Below are 18,819 nucleotides of genomic sequence, written 5' to 3'. Positions count from 1 at the left end.
CTACCAACAGACCCCACAGGGTGGTCAGGGAGAGGCACTCAAGGTGGTAATGGGTAGAAAACAGTAGCCTCCCACTTCCAATCCCTCCCCCTAGAACTACTCACTTCTGCCTGCTTGAGCTCCTCTCGGCTCACCTCCTCCAGTGAGGCTTCCAGGAATTTCATAGCATAGCGCTCAATAGGGGTCAGCTGTTGGGAGGAAGAGTGGTGATGAACAGAGGGACTAGGTGCCCAGGGCCCACCCATCAGCCATTTTTACCAGGGAAGATAGGAGGGTCACAGAGTCCAGAGGAAGGAGTTGTGAACTAGTGGGTCCAACACTGACCTGTTCGACAAGGGCAGCAATTTCCTGCTCAGCTCGGGACATTTCCTCATCCTCAGCCCCAGGCCGACCAGCATCCTCTCCCTCACCAGCAGGAAACCCATCATTCTCATTGAATTCTGCAAGCTCAGCAACCTGTTCAGCCTTGGCTTGGGTGGCCGCACGAATATCCTCTTCATCTTCTGCCCGACATAATGCCTGCAAGGGCATGTGAAAGAAAATCCATGAGAATTAACAAACTTTGCATCCTGTGATTTGATTCTGGCAAAAATTTGAGGCCAAGTTTACAAGAAAATGAGGAAATAAAAAAGCATTGGGCTCCAAAACCCTGGGTCCCAGTCATGGTTCTGTCCTTGCCTTTTTACATAGATAAGCCAGTTAAATGTCTAAGGAGCAGTTTTCTCATCTGTAAAATGACATCACACCACTTTGCCTGCTTAACCTGAGGCATTTACTGTATTTAAACATACAATATGTTTATAATTTATTAAGTGCTATAAAAGTGATATCATTATTATAAGGACTGGACTAAATTGGTTCTTCACTCTACATGGTAGATTCTGGAATAAATTAAATGTTGTCTTGGTCACAGCCCAGATTTAAAACAGTAACAACAAAAAAACATTTATACCAAACCAGGTTTATAACATTACTAGAGGCTGGTGCACAAAATCGTGCATGGGTGGGGTCCAGCTGGCCTGCCCCAATGGGGGTCCATTGGAACGGGCTGGCAGGGGGGAGGGGCTGCGGGTGGATGGCTGGCCAGCCCCGCCCACAACTGGGGTGGAGGCCAATCAGGGCCCGGATCAGGCTGGTTGGCTGCAACAGTGCATGTCATAGCCACCGGTCATTCTGGTCATTCTGCCATTCCGGTCGCTGGGCTTTTATATCTATAAATAACAGAACTCAACTCTCATCTGGGCCCTCAAAGTTACCAAAGCAATGCAGCTGTACACATAGGATGGAATGGCAGGGAGGGTGGGTGGGTGGGAAGAGATCAACCAAAGAACTTATATGCATACTAGAGGCCCGGCGCATGAAAATTCATGCACTGGAGGGGGGGTGTTCCTCAACCTGGCCTGCCCCCTTTCACAGTCCAGGAGTCCTCAGGGGCGGGAGGCAACCCGGCCATCAGGGGAAGGTGATGCCCCAATCCCACCTCTGCTGCTGCCACTGCCGGCAGCACGGCCAGCCCTGGTTACCTGAGCCTCGGCGGCCCTGGGCAGCCACCATCCAAGGCTTGCCTGCGCCTTGGACAGGCTCTGGGCGGCTGGAGAGCTGAGGGCAGGTCCAGCTGCACCGTGTGCCTGCTGCCCCCTGGATGGGCTGAAAGGACTAGGGGACTCCAGTGGGGTTGAGGGGACTGGGCGCCACCATATTTTGTGAAGGTGTGACAGTTAATTTGCATATTCTGTCTATTAGCTAGGATTAGAGGCCCAGTGCATGAATTCATGCACGGGTGGGATCGCTCAGCCTGGCCAGGGATTGAGGCCAGTCAGGGGGAGAGGAAGTTGGCTGGCTGGCCCCGCCCCTGATTGGGGCCCATCAAGGCCAGATTGGGAAAGGGGGAGAGGGGCAGCAGGAGGTTGGCTATGGGAGCACACTGACCACTGGGGGGCAGCTCCTGTGTTGAGCGTCTGCCCCCCGGTGGTCAGTGCATGTCATAGCAACTGGTCATTCAGGTCGCAAAGGTTGCTTAGGCGTTTACATATATAGATATGAATAACCCATGGACACAGACTGTAGGATGGTAAAAGCCTGGGGTGGGGAGGGGAGTGGGCTACAGGAGGTCAATGGGGGGGAGAGGGGGACATATGTAATACTCTCAACAATAAAAAATTTTTTTTTAAAGGCAGAAAGTTTTAAAAATAAAATTCTATTTTTGTACTGAGATGTCTCATGGCAATAGACTAACCACATCTAATCTTTCCCTTGAGATATGATGGGAGCTTATAACCAAGTCCCTGAAGGAAGTAGCCTAGAGTATGGTCAACCATGAGAAGGCACTAGGTAGAGAAAAACATTTCCATGACACTCTACATCTGTAGTTCCTAAACATTTGTTTACTTCTGAAGAGCTCTGAAAAAATACATATGATCAGACCTCACCTCCTAAAATGATTTAGATTTTCAGATGAGGTCCAGGAATTAATCCTTTTAAAAGCTTTCCAAGTGATTCTATTATACATCAATGTTTGGAAAATGTGTTCTACCCATGTACAAAACACTTCTTTTTTAAAAAGAAATACATTTTTATCGATTTCAGAGAGGAAGGGAGAGGGAGAGAAAGATAGAAACATCAATGATGCAGAAATTCATTGCTCGGCTGCCTCCTGCACACACCCTACTGGGGATCAAGCGTACAATCTGGGCATGTGCCCTGACTGGGAATTGAACTGTGACCTCCTGGTTCATAGGTCGACACTCAACCACAGCCACACCAGCTGGGCAACAAAGCACTTCTTAATCCACAATGTCATTTAACCTCAGTTACTTCCTTGTCATTAGCATTTTAGAAAAATGGAAAGTGAGGCTCAGAAGAATAAACAGACTTAGCTTAACAAATACTATTACTAAAAAGCACTGCTGGCACTGGCCAGTGGGCTCCGTTGGTGATCATTCCACACACTGAAGGGTCACTGGTTCAGTCCTAGTCCAGGCACATGTCCAGGTTGCGGGCTTGATCCTGGATTGGGGTGCATGCAGGAGGCAGCTGATCCTATCAATGCTTCTCTCTCACATTGATGTTTCTCTCTTTCTCTCTCCCCCCTCCCTCTCTAAAATCAATAAAAAGATTTTTAAATAAATAAATATGTATATTTATTGTTTTGTTTTAAGAAAAGCACTGCTGCTTTTTTTAAACTTAGAAAAGTTAGAAATAAAAACTAAATCCTGTCTTTTTTCTATGAAACCATGTGAACCAATAAACAATCTATTCACAACTATCAAAGGCCAACTGTAATTTGAGAAGCAGCAGAAGTAGTTCTTTCCCCCTGGACACACTTAACAGATCCAAAGACAACACACACTGTAACCATTAGCTAGCTCTCCTCTAGGGACCGCCACTTTTTTCACCTGCTCCAGGATGTGGGTCTGCTTGCTGGCCACAGTTTCTTCCTCCTCTTCAGAGGCAGAGGGTACAGAGGAGCCAGATGACTCCTCCAGGGGCATATCAAACAGCTCTCGGATGGTCTGCTTTGGAAAGAACAGAAGAAAAAATGTCAGAGTCAATGGAATGTTGTTCCCAGGCCTACGACTATGAATCTGATGATGGTTCTTAGAAGTATCAGGTGCCACGGGTTGAAGAAGCAGGTCTGTAGAGGTCAAAGCATCCTCTTTCATAAGCAAGAATAACTCTTACAGGCAAAGCAGTTCTACCTTCCATAGACTGGAAGATAGCAGTACCTGTTTAAAATATGCTGTGGTAAAGTTGCCTCCCTCAATGGCCATGTCTCCCAACATTCTCTTCTGATTTGCCTTTTTTAGGATGTTCTCCTCCACTGTCCGTTCACTGATAAGCCTAGGGGTTGATGAAAGCCATGGGTAAACAGCCAAATACATCAATAAAATCCTTCCAGCAAAGGGGAAGCAAGGTAGGGGAGACTAGGCAATACCTATAGATGTGAACATCTCGGGTCTGGCCAATTCGGTGACAGCGATCCTGGGCCTGAGCATCCATGGTGGGATTCCAGTCGCTGTCATAAAAAACAACAGTGTCTGCTCCCGTCAGGTTCACGCCCACACCCCCACTCCGAGTTGAAAGGATGAAGCAGAATATACGTTTGTCTGCATTGAATCGTTCCATCAAGGCCTAGAGGGAAAGGGAAAAAAAAGATAACATTGGGAGAAATCCCCAAAAATAGACCTAAGGCTTAGTGGGGCCCCTTCTTGGACCCCCAAGGCCTGGAAAAAGGAGACAGAAGCTGAGGTGAGTCTCTAAGGGCTGCAATGCCTGGATTACCTGTCTCTGTTCAACTCTAGTAGACCCATCCAGACGCAAGTAGAGGTGGCCGTGGTAGGTTAGAAACTGCTCCAATACATCCAGCATCCGGGTCATCTGGGTGAATATGAGTACTCGGTGGCCCCCCACCTTGAGCTGTCGCAATAGCACTGCTAACGTTTGCAACTTTCCTGAAGAGATATGAAGGGATGCAGGGAGCTAGCTATAAACTGGAATGAGGAGAACACTTAACACTGAAAGGCTGTAGTTGAATGGTAACCAAAATTTTAGGCCAGGATTTCAATTAGCACAGGATACCAAAAAATCTGAATTAACCTATTTTCTTTCCCTAAGGGTTCTCCTCTTCAATCTGCTTCTGTCTTGGATTTAACTTATATAGTCTTACTAGGGGTAAGGTAATATACACCCTCAGGGGGGGGAAGGAATCTACAGTAGTTTGAGCAAGAAATTTTTAAGTACTACAATGAGTTATACCAGCTGAATCACAGGACAGATTCACAGAATAAATATCAACAAATCCCGATTCATGGTTTACAGACAGGGATTGAAGGTCACCAAGATCAGAACCATAGAGGCAAGATCTTAGGTTATCTTAGTTCAACCTCCCATCAAACACAGAATTAACTTCTGAAACATTTCTAGTAAGTCAGTCTGAAACACTTTAACAAAGACTTTAAATTCATCTCCTCTGAATGATTTCAAAGGTTTTTTGTTTTTTTACTAAAATATATATTGCGTATAGTAATACAAGTTCTGCTGACTTTCTTATAAGACATTTAGGAAATCTCCAAAAACATGTTACTATAGAAATATCTGTGCAGGATTGTGACAGAAAGCCATTCTTGGTTAACAGAACCTGAATAACACTGTGGACACCTAGCAAGGCAAGCCTCAACCCAACCCAGAGAAGACAAATCATAAGTGATCCTAAATAAGCCAGAGTTCCTTTTTGCCACTTTCTTTTGACAGTGATTGCTGTAGGGATGGGCATAAGGCCCAATTTGAGCCAATGAATTAAGAAGCAAAGTCAACTGGGAGGGCTTTCTTTCCCAAAAAAGATTTGCTAGGAGTCTTTTGTCTCAACCCCTGGCTTCCTACTCAGAGCATTTGGTGTGCTCCCTGGAGTTACGGCAGCCATCTTCTGACCATGAAGAAATAAGCATGAGAATAAAAAGATAAATATTAAGGATGGTAGAAAGCAAGGTAGAAGGACAAGAAGGTCCAAGACACCACTAATCTGCTGAACCAACAACACACCATTATTCTAATTGCTCATTAAGTCAACAATAAATGTTCACTTTTGGTTTTCTGTTACTTGCAGCCTAATGCATTCTAATTAATAAGATTCTAACCAAAAGATAAGGATTCTTGTCTTTTCACAAAACAAAATTTACTATTTACTGTGCAGCCTTGTACAGCATAAATCTGAAAACTCCATGCTGTGCTATCTTGTTCGCCATTGAATCCCAAATGATTAGCAAAACAGATGTTCACAAAATAATCACTGAACAAATAAATGAGTTAACATATATTTTCAACTTTCATCAAAGTCAAATTCATGAATGCCAAGAATCCATCATACATCTACAATTCTCCATCTTTCCCATAAGGATAACCTAAAAAAACTGTCTAATGTTTAATGAAATATACCAAGACCTTATGTACAGCATCCCTGAAAAGAGGAAAGAGGTCAAGGGACCCTCACTGGTCAATGAACTCACCGCAATCGTACTGGATGAGCCTCAAGTCAGGGAACTGGGTGCGCATGTTACACACAATACGGTGCAAAGGACGAGCCCGGGGCCAGAGCTCACAGGCCAATTGCTCCTGGAAGGCTGCCTGACGTGGGGCCAGCCAAGGAGGTGGGTGGCAGGCATGCAGGGAAGGGGGAGGTGCCTCCACAGGAGGCATGACAAAGATGAACCTGCAAAAGGAAGAAGGCAAGCAGTATAAAAGACGGAACTCTGTAGAGTCCCAAGAGATAGCACCTTCAATATCCCTAACCACTACATCCACTCAGAGGCCCCAAGACCCTCTTCCCATGAGCACTTAGCCCTGCCAACCTCTCAATGATTTCAGACAGCTGGTCTAGGCGTTGCTGAGGAAACAGTACAGCCCGGCGGGCAGCCTCAGTATAAGTCCAAAAGGTGGGGTGGCTGGGGCGAGAACAAGGGCCGATGGGGCTGGCAACAGGTTGGGGCAAGGTACAGAAATCCAGGACTTCAGTCCCATACACGGGTGCCAGGGCCCCATGAGCCTCACTAAGTTGGAAAATCCGTTCCAGGCGTTCAGACCGCTGTCGTTTTCGCTTTTCCTCTAGAGAGTCCTGGGGATGAAAAAAACAAAACAAAACAAAACAAAAAAAACACAAAGAGTAATCAGTGTCCTCACAGAAAACCTGACAGTTCCTCCCACAATTAAACAATCTATGGGAACCATAATATTTTAAAATACATTATGCTTTTAGTTTTCCAAGTCATCAAAGGGCGTTATTCCTTTCACAATTTTTAAGTGAAGTTCTCTGCAAAAGAAAACTGATCTTTCCTTGTATGCTACCAAAGCAGAATGTCTGAATATTCAAATTTAAGATCTGCATTCCAACAATCTTATAAAATAGATGATTTGTGGAAATTCTCCTATATAACATTTAACTCCAAACATTCAATTAATTTATCTTCTTGCAGTATATCAAAAACAAGTATTAAAAGCCTTCCTCAAATCACTGACCAGGATACAGAGAGGCTAATCAAATCCACAGCAGGTTTCTGTCAAGGGCCAGACTGGAATGAACTGGGATGGGAACATAACCAGGTATTTAATATCATCTCTCTGAGAGAGAAAGGGGAGTGCCTGGCAGATAGGATATCTGTATGACTTTGACCCAATCCTTCCCCATCTGTTGTGCTTCCAGTTTCACAGGTTATAAAACCACCTCTCTCTCTATATAGTATATATTTTAAGTACTTACTACACATGCAATTTTACTTTGTAAGAAAGGAAAGGGGATACTTTTGATGTCTTCTACCCACTAAATTTAAGGCCCATATATCATGGACCATATCTGATCCTGTTACCTATAATCACCCACTACCTAGCTCAGTATCTGGCACAAAGTAGGCTCTCAATAAATCTGTTAATAGAATGGATCCCAGAAAATGGTCCTGAAAAATAGCAGTGCCTCCAAGATTTTTTAATCCTCACCCGAGGATTATGTTTTCATTGATTTTAGAGAGAGAGAAAAGTGGTGAGGGGGAGGAGAGAAACACTGATCTATTGCCTCCCGTACACACCCCAACCAGGGATCAAACCCACAACCTGTGTATGGGCCCAAACCAGGAATCGAACCCGCAACCTTTCGGTGTATGGGACAATGCTCCAGCCAACTGAACCACACGGGCCAGGACCCAAATCTCCCCCTTTTTTTTTTTTAAAATATATTTTATTGAATTTTTACAGAGAAGAAGGGAGAGGGACAGAGAGCCAGAAACATCGATGAGAGAGATCAATCAGCTGCCTCCTGCATGCCCCCCAGTAGGGACATGCCCACAGCCAAGGTACATGCCCTTGACCGGAATCGAACCTGGGACCTTTCAGTCTGCAGGCCGACGCTCTATCCACTGAGCCAAACCAGTTCGGCCAAATCTCCCTTTTTGATGGCTACATCAAGCATAACCTCTTGGCTCCTTGTGATCTAAGTGAGAAAGCATCCTAACACTGAGAAAAATCAATCCAGGTGAGTTCTCAAATAGTAGCAAAAGAGGAAAGATTTGCAAATCATGTAACTGAAAAGGGGCTTGTATCTAAAATATATAAAGGACTCTTACGGCTCAATAATAAAAACAAATAAAATAACCCAATTAAAAAGGGCAAAGACTCACAGAGATATTTCTTCAAAGACTAGAGGCATGAATTCATGCACGAGTGGGGGTCCAGCCGGCCTGCCCTGATGGGGGCCGAATGGGGTGGGCTAGCGGGGGGTGGGGGGGGGCGGGGGGAGGCGACTGGGGCCTCAATCGGGCTGGTTAGTCACTGCAGTGTGCATCATAGCCACAGGTTGCTTGGCTTTTATATATATATATACACAAATGGTCAACAACCACTTAAAAGATGCTCAACATCATTAGCCATCAGAAAAATGCGTATCAAAACCATTAGGTTCTACTTCACACACACTAGAATGTAATAAAAAAGACAAATAACAAGTGTTGGCAAAGTTGTGGAGATCCTGGAACCACCCTTACAGGCTGCTGGTGGGAATGCAAAATGGTACAGCTACACTGGAAAACAGTTCGGCAGCTCCTCAAACAATTAAACGTAGTTACCATAAGGCCCAGCAATTCCAGTCCTAGGTTTACATTCAATATAATGGAAAACATGAAAAGACACAAGATCTTATTTCATAGCTGCGTTATTCATAACAGCCAACAAGTGAAATAATTCAAATGTCCCTATCAACTGATGTAGAAAATGTGCTATCTCCATAAAATGGAGTATTTAACAATAAAAAGAAATTAAGTACTGATGTGTGGTATAACATGAATGAACCTCAGGAACATTAAGCCAAGTGAAAGAAGCCAATCACAAAAGGCCATATATTATGTGACTCCATAGACAAATCTATAAAGACAGAAAATAAGTAGTTGCCAAAGGCTGGGAGAGATAGAGAAGTTTTGGGGATGATGGCTAAGGTGTAACGTTTCTCTTTAAGGCCATAAAAATGTTCCAAAGTAAGACCGTGGTAATGGCTGTACAACTCTGTGAATATAATTAAAGCCACTGGATGTGTACACTTTAACTGGATTAACTGTATGGTATGTGACATATTTCAAACTGTTTTAAGGAAAAAATAGTGTCAAAAGCTGCTATCTACTTGCAGAGCAACCAAAATTTAGCATAGACCATGGGCTGTCACACTTGGGCCAGGATCTAGGTTCTCTTTTACTTCCAACAAGCCAGACCAACTTGGCAGTACCAGAAAGACAAAAGGTGGAGTTAGTGGCACTGATGGAGGGTGGGATACTGAGGCTGAGGCAAAGAACAAGCAGCAGCTCTGTAATAGAATGAACAAAAGATAAGGCCTGGGGGATTCACTAGAACTTTCTTCAAATTTGTTCCTGGGTTATTTACTTGAATCTGAGGTCTAAGTTTAATTTAACCAAACATATATGGAACTATTTAAATGATAGAAAAACAATGGCTACCAGAAAGCTAAGGAAGTGATAGGGAACAGTTCTATTTTTTTTTTAATCATCAACCAAGGATATGTTTTTATTGATGTTTTAGAGAGAGAGAAAGGGAGAGGGAGGGTGATAGAGAGAGAGAGAAACATTGATGTGAGAGAAAAACATTGATTGGTTGCCTCCCATATGCGCCTTGAACAGGGATTGAACCCGCAACCTAGGTATGTGCCCTGACTGGAAATCAAATCCGTAACCTTTTGGTGTACGGAATGACATTCCAACTAACTAAGCCACCCGGCCAGGGCCAGAGTTCTTTTCATTGCCACTTAGTTGCCACGGAGGTAAAAAACTTTAAGAAATGGCCATCAGCCAAACTGGTTTGGCTCAGTGGATAGAGCGTCGGCCTGCGGGTTGAAGGGTCCCAGGTTCGGTTCCGGTCACGGGCATGTACCTTGGTTGCGGGCACATCCCCACGGGGGGGTGTGCAGGAGGCAGCTGATCGATCTCTCTCATCGATGTTTCTAACTCTCTATCCCTCTCCCTTCTCTGTAAAAAATCAATATATTTAAAAAAAAAAAAAAAGAAATGGCCATCAAAGTCAAATGATGATCTTTGGGGAACTGCATTCCATGGTGTCATCCCTCCCTTAGAAGTTCAAATACTTGCTGATGGTAATGGTTTCAGCAACTGAAGAAAGTATGTCTCTGAGGACTGACTCTTGTGGGGAAGAGGAGAAAGCAATGGAGTCAGCACATCTCTGTTCTCACAAGCTGTGTAACATTCGTAACATCATTTAATAGGCTAGTTTCTTCATTTGTAAAATGAGGCAATTAAATGCCAACACTAACTCAAAAGAGTAAGCAAGAAGAAAGAGACCAGTGATAACAATAAGGCCTTCAACATATCAGTGAATAATAGTTTTAAAAGCACATTAGGTTCTCATTACCCCTATAAGTAGAACACGATTATTCCCATTTTACAGAAAATACAAGCTCAGGGAAAAGGACTTGTCCAATGGCACTGAAATATCAGGTCCACAAAACGAGACTTTGTAATTTACCAAGATAAAAGTGACATTATTCTGTTCCATCCATTCTATCAACATTCCAAAGAAACTCAACTTCCCATTCCCTCTCCTCTGAGGCAGTAAAACTTACCAGATAGAAAGGGGAACGAGGTGGTGGTGGGGGCTGGCGTCGAGGCCTGGGACCACTGAACGAGGTAGCAGTGGAGGGAGGGCTGGGGGGACCAGAGCGCAATGTCAGTGTCTCAGGCTCATCCTTGGAAAGAGGCAGCCGGGATACCATGGTGATGGGCAAGGAAGCGGCCCCAGGTGCAGGAACCACAAGGGAGGACGCCTGGGAAGCTGGGACCTGTGTTGAGGCTGGGGCCAGTGCCAGAGTCTGGGCTGTGGCTGGGCCCAAGGTGGGCACTGGAACTGGGGCAGGGCTCAAGGTCAGTGTTTGCACTGAAGCTGGGGCCAGGAGTGAAGCAGATGATGATACCGGAGCCAAAGTCAAAGTGTGAGCTGGGGTTGGGCCCATCGAAGAAGCAGGAGTCAGAGAGGGTGCTGGAGCCAGGGACAGCGTCTGACTTGGACCCAGTGGTGGTCCTGGTGCCAAAGACAGTGTCTGGGCTGGAGCTGGTACTAGGGCTGCTGCTGGAGTCAATGACAATGTCTGAGCTGGAAAGGGCTTCTGGGGATTCCCTGTTCCCAAAGAGAGTGTCTGAGATGGAGACGGGCCGCCAAGAGTGGTTGCTAAAGCTGGGGCTAAGGCCAGTGTCTGTGTAGAAGCCGGGCTTGGGAGAGGTGACGGAATCGGGGCTGGTACCATAGTTTGAGTTGATGTCGGAGCCAACACAGGAGTTTGGACTGGCACCAGTGAAGAAGCTGAGGCTAAAGGAGTTCCTGGAGTAGATGATGAAGCCAGAACTGGAACTGGAGTCTGCGATGGAGCCAGGACTGGAAGAGGAGTCAGGGAAGGAGCTGGAGGAGCCAGGATTGCTGTCTGTGGAGCCGCCATGGGAGCCATAGAGGTGGCTAGGGCCTGAGATGCAGAAGGTGTTGGAGCCAGAAGGGAAGCCTGAGCTGGAGCTGGATTTGGTGCTGCCGGAAAAGAATTAGCCAGAGCAGAAGCTGGCACCAGGACAGGTGAACATGCTGGGGCCACGGCTGAATTCAACCCTGGAACATGTGAAGAGGCTGGAGCCAACAACAGAGGGTGACCAGGTGCCTGAGATGGGGACAGGGATGACGTTGTGGCCAAACCTAGAGTCAAGGCTGATGCTGATGGGGAAGCCCCAGCTGGTGCCAAAGAGGGAAGTCCAGGAGCCGCTGAGACAACAGGTGCCATTGTTGGAGTCACAGTGGTCAACACAGTTGGGCCTGAAGCCGAAACAGGTAAGGGAGCTGAGATTGGGATGGTGAGTGGAGCTGAGGCTGGGGCAGGAAGCGTGGTGGAGACAGAGATAGGGAGTGAAGATGACACTGGAACGGAGACTGTAGAGGACACAGGACTAGCAAGGGGAGAGGAGTTGGGAACTGGCATTGGAGAAGATGCTGGCCCAGGGAGTGAGGATGGCACAGGAAGGGAAGAAGAGATGGTCAAGGGAGCAGTTCCGGTTGCTGAAGCTGTGGAGACAGAGGATGAGTTAGGCCCAAAATTCTTTTCTTGCTCCTATTAATCCTGTCCCACCCCTTCCTTTACTCGCAAGTTTCACCTGTTTCCCAGAAAACCTTCACTCCCACACTATGAGATCAAAGAATCAAGGAATCTGTCAACTTAACATTTCCTTTCCCTCCAAGAATCCAATAAATGTATGTTGGAATTAGGCAAGGGCTCGGCAGCCCAGTTTTGGGGTCCACTGCACAGCAAGTCAGTATGCTGGATAATGAAGGGATCTGTTGTGACTCAGAAACCCTTAAGGCACCCGGCTGGGGTGTCTCAGTGGTTGAGTGTCGACCTACGAACCAGGAGGTCACGGTTCAATTCCCAATTAGGGCACATGCCCGGGTTGTGGGCTCGATCCCCAGTAGAGGGCGTGCAGGAGGCAACCGATCAATGATTCTCTCATCATTAACGTTTCTCTCTCTCCTTCCTCTCTGAAATAAATAAAAATGTATTTTTAAAAAAAGAAAGAAAAAAAGAAAGAAACCCTTGGGGCCAATTCTGGCAAACATTTCTGGCCTTAGCCATGTTGACTCACCACTGACTTCGGGCGAAGGACTCTGGACCAGCTTGAGAAGGGGCCTCACCAGAGTGGATGTGGGTATGGGAGCCCGGGCAACACCCAGAGTAGGTGTGGGTAGCCGGCCAGGGGTTAATGTGGGCCGTGGAGTCAACACAGCTGGAATCCCAGAGCTCGGAGGTCGGGGTGCTGGGGCCAACGGAGGAACAGGAGTCAGTCCATCCCGAGGGGCCTGTCTCACTACAATCTTCACCACGCCTGTATTATTCACCATGGTTGGTGGCACTGCAAGAGGAAGCTACATTGAGGGAAAGGTAGAAAAGAAACAAGAGACCCAAAAGATGGAAGAAGTCCAGGGGCAGGAGAGGGAAGCAGACAGATATTGGAGACCCAGCAAGGGAAAACAATACTGAGGGAAGGCTGGACAGACAGTAGCCCAGGACATGCCTGGAAGGACCAAGGCCTGCAAGAGCTAAGTAGGAAGGCCAGGAGCCTCACCCTGGTTAGCAGCAAGCGGAAGGCTGAGGCCAGTGGGGGCAGGGGTGGTGCTGGGGGTCGAAGAAGGCAGCACAGAGACAGGGGTGGGGCCAGGGGTCGGGGCCACGGCCTGGATGAGGGCCACATGGGCAGGCTGACTGATGAGGTGGTGCTGCCCCCCTGCGGACACCAGGTGCACCACATTCCCTGGGTTAAGGGAAGAGAGAAAGAGAAGTAGCTATCAGCCGGAGGGAGGCAAAGAGGCAAGGGCTAGAGGAGAAAGAACAGAGAGAAAATAACATCTCTAAAATGACCTCATCCAGCCCAGCCAGCATGGCTCAGTGGTTGAGCACTGACCTATGAACCAGGTCACAGTTCGATTCCCAGTCAGGGCACATGCCCGGATTGTGGACTCCAATCCCCAGTGTGGGGTGCGCAGGAGGCAGCTGATCAATGAGTCTCTCTCATTATTGATGTTTCTATCTCTCTCCCCCTCTCCCTTCCCCTCTGAAATCAATACAAATATATTTAAATAAATAAATAAAATGACCTCATCCTTATCTTTATAAAAAATTTCCTCTAATCATTCTCTTTGGTCCCACCCACCAAATACTAGGGAAAGAAACACACAGGCTGACATTTTTAAAGAGCCATAAAAAAACAAGAGGATAAGGAAGAAGAGGAAAAAGGCAGGACAGGGGGTGGGTTTTACCTACTTTGCAGCGGGCGGGGTTGCCCCACGGCAAGCTGGCGCACCTGGGCACCAGTCAAAGTCAGCTTGTTGCCCTGGATTTGGAAGGTGAGAGGTTTGCTTCCCCCTGCACTAGCCACTGGACGTTGTGCCAGTGAGGCCAATTGGCCGATGCTGACCACTTCACCTGCTATAAACAAAGAAGGGGCTTAATGAACACAGGGATCACTCTGCTCAATGCCATTTTGCAGACCCTCATGAGGTACAAGTCTCAGTTCCTCTAACTCTTCCCCTCAATTTCTCATGTTTCAACAAGCTCAGCCTTCAACTACAGTCTGAACTTTTGACATGCTACTCCTTCCTATTCCACTCATTTGCTTAACAATTTCCTTTATATCCTCTAAAGCAGCGGTCGCCAACCTTTTGGACCTCACGGACCACTGGCTGGCGACCGCTGCAAAGGCCTGCCACCATACTGAGCTAATTTATCACTCACCACCCCCCTCCTCTATGCTGCCCTTTTACCTCATGATTTTCTACCACAAGGCTTACATGTCACCTCCCCAACTAAATCATGAACTCCCTGAGGGCTCTTGATTGTAAGTTACCAACGTCTGGCAAAATGCCCTATATATGTTAGCTACCTAGAATTTGATACTCGCTCATACTCCTGAGTTTTTCTTCTCCAGCTCTGGGGCATATAAGCCTTCCTCCCTTCTCAGGTCCCTCACCCTCAGAGCCCTGGGAACTTACAGGGCAGGCGAGCTTGCATATCAGGAGACAGGATGAGGCGCTGTGGTGCAGGAGTAGGAGCTGGTACTGCTGTGGTAGGAGCAGTGGCTGTGGTGGTAGAAGTGGTGGTGGCAGTGGCAGAAGGGAAGGTATAGCCTGGTGGCACTGTCAGGGGCTTCAACAGGCTGGAGGAGCCTGGGGGTGGGGCAGGACTCAGGCGAACAGGGGCAGGTGGGGCTGGCTTTAGGGACAGGGTTGGTGTTGGAGGCCGTGAGGTCCCACTCAGGACCCCCAGGGGGGAAGGTAACACTGTAAACACAAAGGAAACATCTGTCAAATATACCCTGACCAGAGCCTTAGCCAGCGCCCAGCAGCCTCCACACATACATACTCCCTTCCAGCCCAACAAAGACCACACCCATCTCTAACCCAACTTCTCACTCTATTTTTATTACTGCTAATCAATCTGACCAATCTACCTGAAGTGCCCCTAACCCAACACTCTGGCTCCCTTGTAACTCACCGGGGGGAAGAGGCCCACTGTTTGGCTGCAACGGGGGCAACAGAACAGGGCCTGGAGGCCGGGAGGCCGGAATAAGTGGGGATCCAGTAGGCGAGGCTGACACCATCAGTGGGGCTGGCAGCACTGGAGGGGTTGGGCAAGGGGTCGGCTGAGCTGACAGCTCCGGGCCTGGAGGGGGTCGGACTGGGACAGGACCCAGGAGGGTCCGTGGGCTGTTCACTACCACCACTGTCCGGCCTTCTTGCTTGGGCACTGGCTGCAACATCCTATGAGAAAAAAACAAGGGGGTGAGGAAGGAGAATAAGGAGTAAGGAAAAAAAGAAACAAGAAAAGGCAAAAAGACAAAGACTGTAAAAGCAAAGGGGGAAAAGGATAAAGACCCAAAAGCACCATGCAGGGAAGGGGGGGTGGGAGTCAATGACAAACACAAGGGCCCCTCCCAGGACCCTCTAGTTATTGTCTCCCCTAACATGGCCACAGTATTTTGCATCTGTCCCATATAAACATTCTAGCCTACTCTACAACCCTCTCCTTGCCATCCCAATCCCCCCCAGCCAGCTGTAGTCAGTTTTTCTAGGAATCCATCCCCTTAATTCCTCAGCCCTGGTACCTGTTGACCTTCATCTTGACAGGCTTGGGCCGGGGTGGGGGGTCAGGAGCAGTAGCCACCTCTAGCAGTACCCGGCGGGACAGGCGGTGCCGGGGTAGAAATGTGTCGGCCTCATATCTAGAAATTCGGCCCTCCAGGCCAATAAGATCAAAACGACCCATGTCTATCCGCTGGCACAAGAAGGAACACAAAAGCATGGTGTCAAAGGGGTCAATGTGGCAATAATTTCTTAGATACGACACCAAAAGCACAGATAATAACCAAAATGAATTGATAAACTGAACTCCATCAAAGGACACTTTCAATAGAATGAATAGGCAACCCATAGAATGGGACAAAATATTTGTAAATCATGTCTCATAAGGGGTTATATCCAGAACATATAAAGAACTCCTATAACTCAGCAACAAAAACACAAACAACCCATTTTAAAAATTAGCAAAGGCCTTTAATAGACATTTCTCCAAAGGAAATACAAAATAAACACAAGAAAAGATGTTCATCACTATCATTAGGGACATTCAAGTCAAAATCACAGGATACTACCTAATATCCATTTAGATATTATTCTTTTAAAAAACAGAAGAATAACAGGGTTGGCAGTCACTATGGAAAACAGTATGGTGATTCCTCAAAAAATTAAAAATAGAATTACAAATTTCTATATAATCCAGCAATTCCATTTCTGGATATACGGTCATGTATCACATGTCAGTCAATGTAGGACTGCATATACAAGGGTGGTCCTGTAAGATTATAATGGAGCTGAAAAATCCCTATTGTCCAGTGACGTCTAGGCATCCTAATATTGTAGTGGAATTCAGTATGTGTTTATGGTAATACTGGTGTAAACATACCTACTGTGCTCCCAGTCATATAAAAGCATTGTACATATAATTATGTATAGTGCATGTTTTTAAAATACATTTTTATTGATTTTTTTAGGGAGGAAGACAGAGAGAGAGAGAGAGAAATATCAATGAGAGAGAAAGAGACTGGCTGCCTCCTGCATGCCCCCACTGGGGATTGAGCCTTAAACCCGGGAATGTGCCCTGATCGGGAATTGAACCAGTGACCTCTCAATACATGGGATGACACTCAACCGAGCCATACCAGCCAGAGCTGTATAGTGCATATTTAACAATTATAATAAATGACTATATTATAAGCTTATGTAATTACCACACTATGTTTTTACCATTATTTTAGAATGTACTTTTTCTTTTTTTTTTTTAAGTCTGCTATATAACAGTATGCTGTTAGGCCAGCAGCAGCCCCATACATCTTGTGTTTACGTCTCTTGATTGTATCAGTTTCTCTTGTGCTTCACTTAATCTTGTGTTGTTTTATAAATTTAATGTAGCCTAAGTGTACAGTAATGTCCTACACCTTCACAATTAACTCACCATTCACTCATCAACTTACTCAGAACCATTTCCAATCCTACAACCTCCATTCATGGGAAGTGTCCTATACAGGTGTATCATTTTTAACTTTTATACCATATTTTTACTGTCCCCTTTCTATGTTTAGATACACAAATACTTGCCATTGTGTTACTACTGCCTACAGTCTTCAGTCTGATACGCTGTTCAGGCATATAACCTAGGAGCAATACGCTACACCATGTAGCCTCGGTATGTAGTAGATTAACACCAATGAGTTTGTGAAAGTGCACTCTATGATGTTACCACAATGATGAAATCACCTAAAGACACATTTCTCTTAACATATCCCCCTCATTAAGCAGAGCATGACTGTATACCCAAGAAAGGATTGAAAGTCAAGAACTATGACTTCATTCATATGTGGGATATAAAACTGAAAGCAACAAATGAACAAACAAGACAAATAAAAACCCATAGACACATACAACAGTATGTTGGTTACCAGAGGGCAAGGGTTAGGAAGGAAGTAGAAAAGGGTAAAGGGGGTCAGATATATGGTGGCAGAACAAGACTTGACTTTGGGTGGTGAACACACAAAGCAATACTATACAGATGATGTATTTTGGAATTATATACTTAAAACCTGTATAATGTTATTAACCAATGTCACCCCAATAAATTTAATTTTTAAAAATGGGAGAATTGCCAAAACCGGTTTGGCTCAGTGGATAGAGCGTCGGCCTGCAGACTGAAAGGTCCCGGGTTCGATTCCGGTCAAGGGCATGTACCTGGGTTGCGGGCACATCCCCAGTAGGAGATGTGCAAGAGGCAGCTGATCGATGTTTCTCTCTCATCGATGTTTCTAACTCTCTATCTCTCTCCCTTCCTCTCTGTAAAAAATCAATAAAATATATTTAAAAAAAAAAAAAAAAAAAAAAAATGGGAGAATTGAAAGTAGAGACTTAGACAGATATTTGTACAGCTATGTTCATAGCAGCATTATTCAAAATAGCCAAAAGGTGGAAGCAATCCAAGTGTCCAATGATGGATAATCAAAATGTGGTATACATGTATGAACCTTAAAAACATTCTGCTAAATGAAACAGCCATTCACAAAAGGACAAATATTGTATGATTCCACTTATATGAAGTACCCAGAATACTAAAATTTATAAACTGCAAGTAGAATGGTGGCTAACAAGAGCTAGGGAAAGGGGGAAAATGAAGAGTTAATATTTAATATGTACAGTTTCAATTTGGAAAGATGAGAAAAGTTCTGAAGATGGATGGTGGGTAAGCGTTGTACAAATTAACTGTACTTAATGCCACTGAATCATATGCTTAAAATGGCTCAAGTAGTAAAATTTGCTATGTGTTTTACCACAAAAACAAAAATGGGCTTGGCCGGTGTGGCTCAATGGTTGAACATCAACCTATGAACCAGGAGGTCAAAGTTTGATTCCAGGATTCCAGGGTTGAGCCCAGTAGCGGGTGTGCAGGAGGCAACCGATAGATGATTCTCTCTCATCACTGATGTTTCTATCTCTCACCCCCTTCTCCCTTCTTCTCTGAAATAAAAAATATATATATTAAAAAAAAAAAAATTGGAGGGAGCCGGTACGAAGTAGCCAAAAAGAGGAAATAGAAAAACAAAATAATTAAATGTTAACATGCCAACCCCTTTCAAAAAGATTAACAAAATTCTCACAAACCTACTGCAAAATAGGCTATATAATCCCGATTTTTGA

The 18,819-nt window shown here is 45.6% G+C and overlaps 1 protein-coding gene across 1 annotated transcript in view; it reads right to left on the bottom strand.

The window, feature by feature from the left end:
- Positions 1-18,819, bottom strand: part of SRCAP (Snf2 related CREBBP activator protein) — a 35,831-nt gene that overhangs the window by 3,048 nt on the left and 13,964 nt on the right. Inside the window, exons 17-30 of the mRNA XM_081088998.1 lie at positions 15,684-15,853; positions 15,074-15,339; positions 14,572-14,859; positions 13,844-14,008; positions 12,669-12,935; positions 10,619-12,093; positions 6,345-6,607; positions 6,003-6,205; positions 4,282-4,451; positions 3,935-4,131; positions 3,726-3,840; positions 3,396-3,515; positions 325-519; positions 105-188 (exon numbers count right to left, since the gene is read on the bottom strand). Of these exons, the coding sequence (XP_080945124.1) occupies positions 105-188; positions 325-519; positions 3,396-3,515; positions 3,726-3,840; positions 3,935-4,131; positions 4,282-4,451; positions 6,003-6,205; positions 6,345-6,607; positions 10,619-12,093; positions 12,669-12,935; positions 13,844-14,008; positions 14,572-14,859; positions 15,074-15,339; positions 15,684-15,853 (3,978 nt within the window). The remainder of the gene's footprint in view (positions 1-104; positions 189-324; positions 520-3,395; positions 3,516-3,725; positions 3,841-3,934; positions 4,132-4,281; positions 4,452-6,002; positions 6,206-6,344; positions 6,608-10,618; positions 12,094-12,668; positions 12,936-13,843; positions 14,009-14,571; positions 14,860-15,073; positions 15,340-15,683; positions 15,854-18,819) is intronic.

This window comes from Myotis nattereri (genome assembly GCF_964212035.1).
Source record: "Myotis nattereri genome assembly, chromosome: 4".
Classification (NCBI taxonomy): Eukaryota; Metazoa; Chordata; class Mammalia; order Chiroptera; family Vespertilionidae; genus Myotis; species Myotis nattereri.
This window is presented reverse-complemented; position numbering and strand designations above follow the sequence as displayed.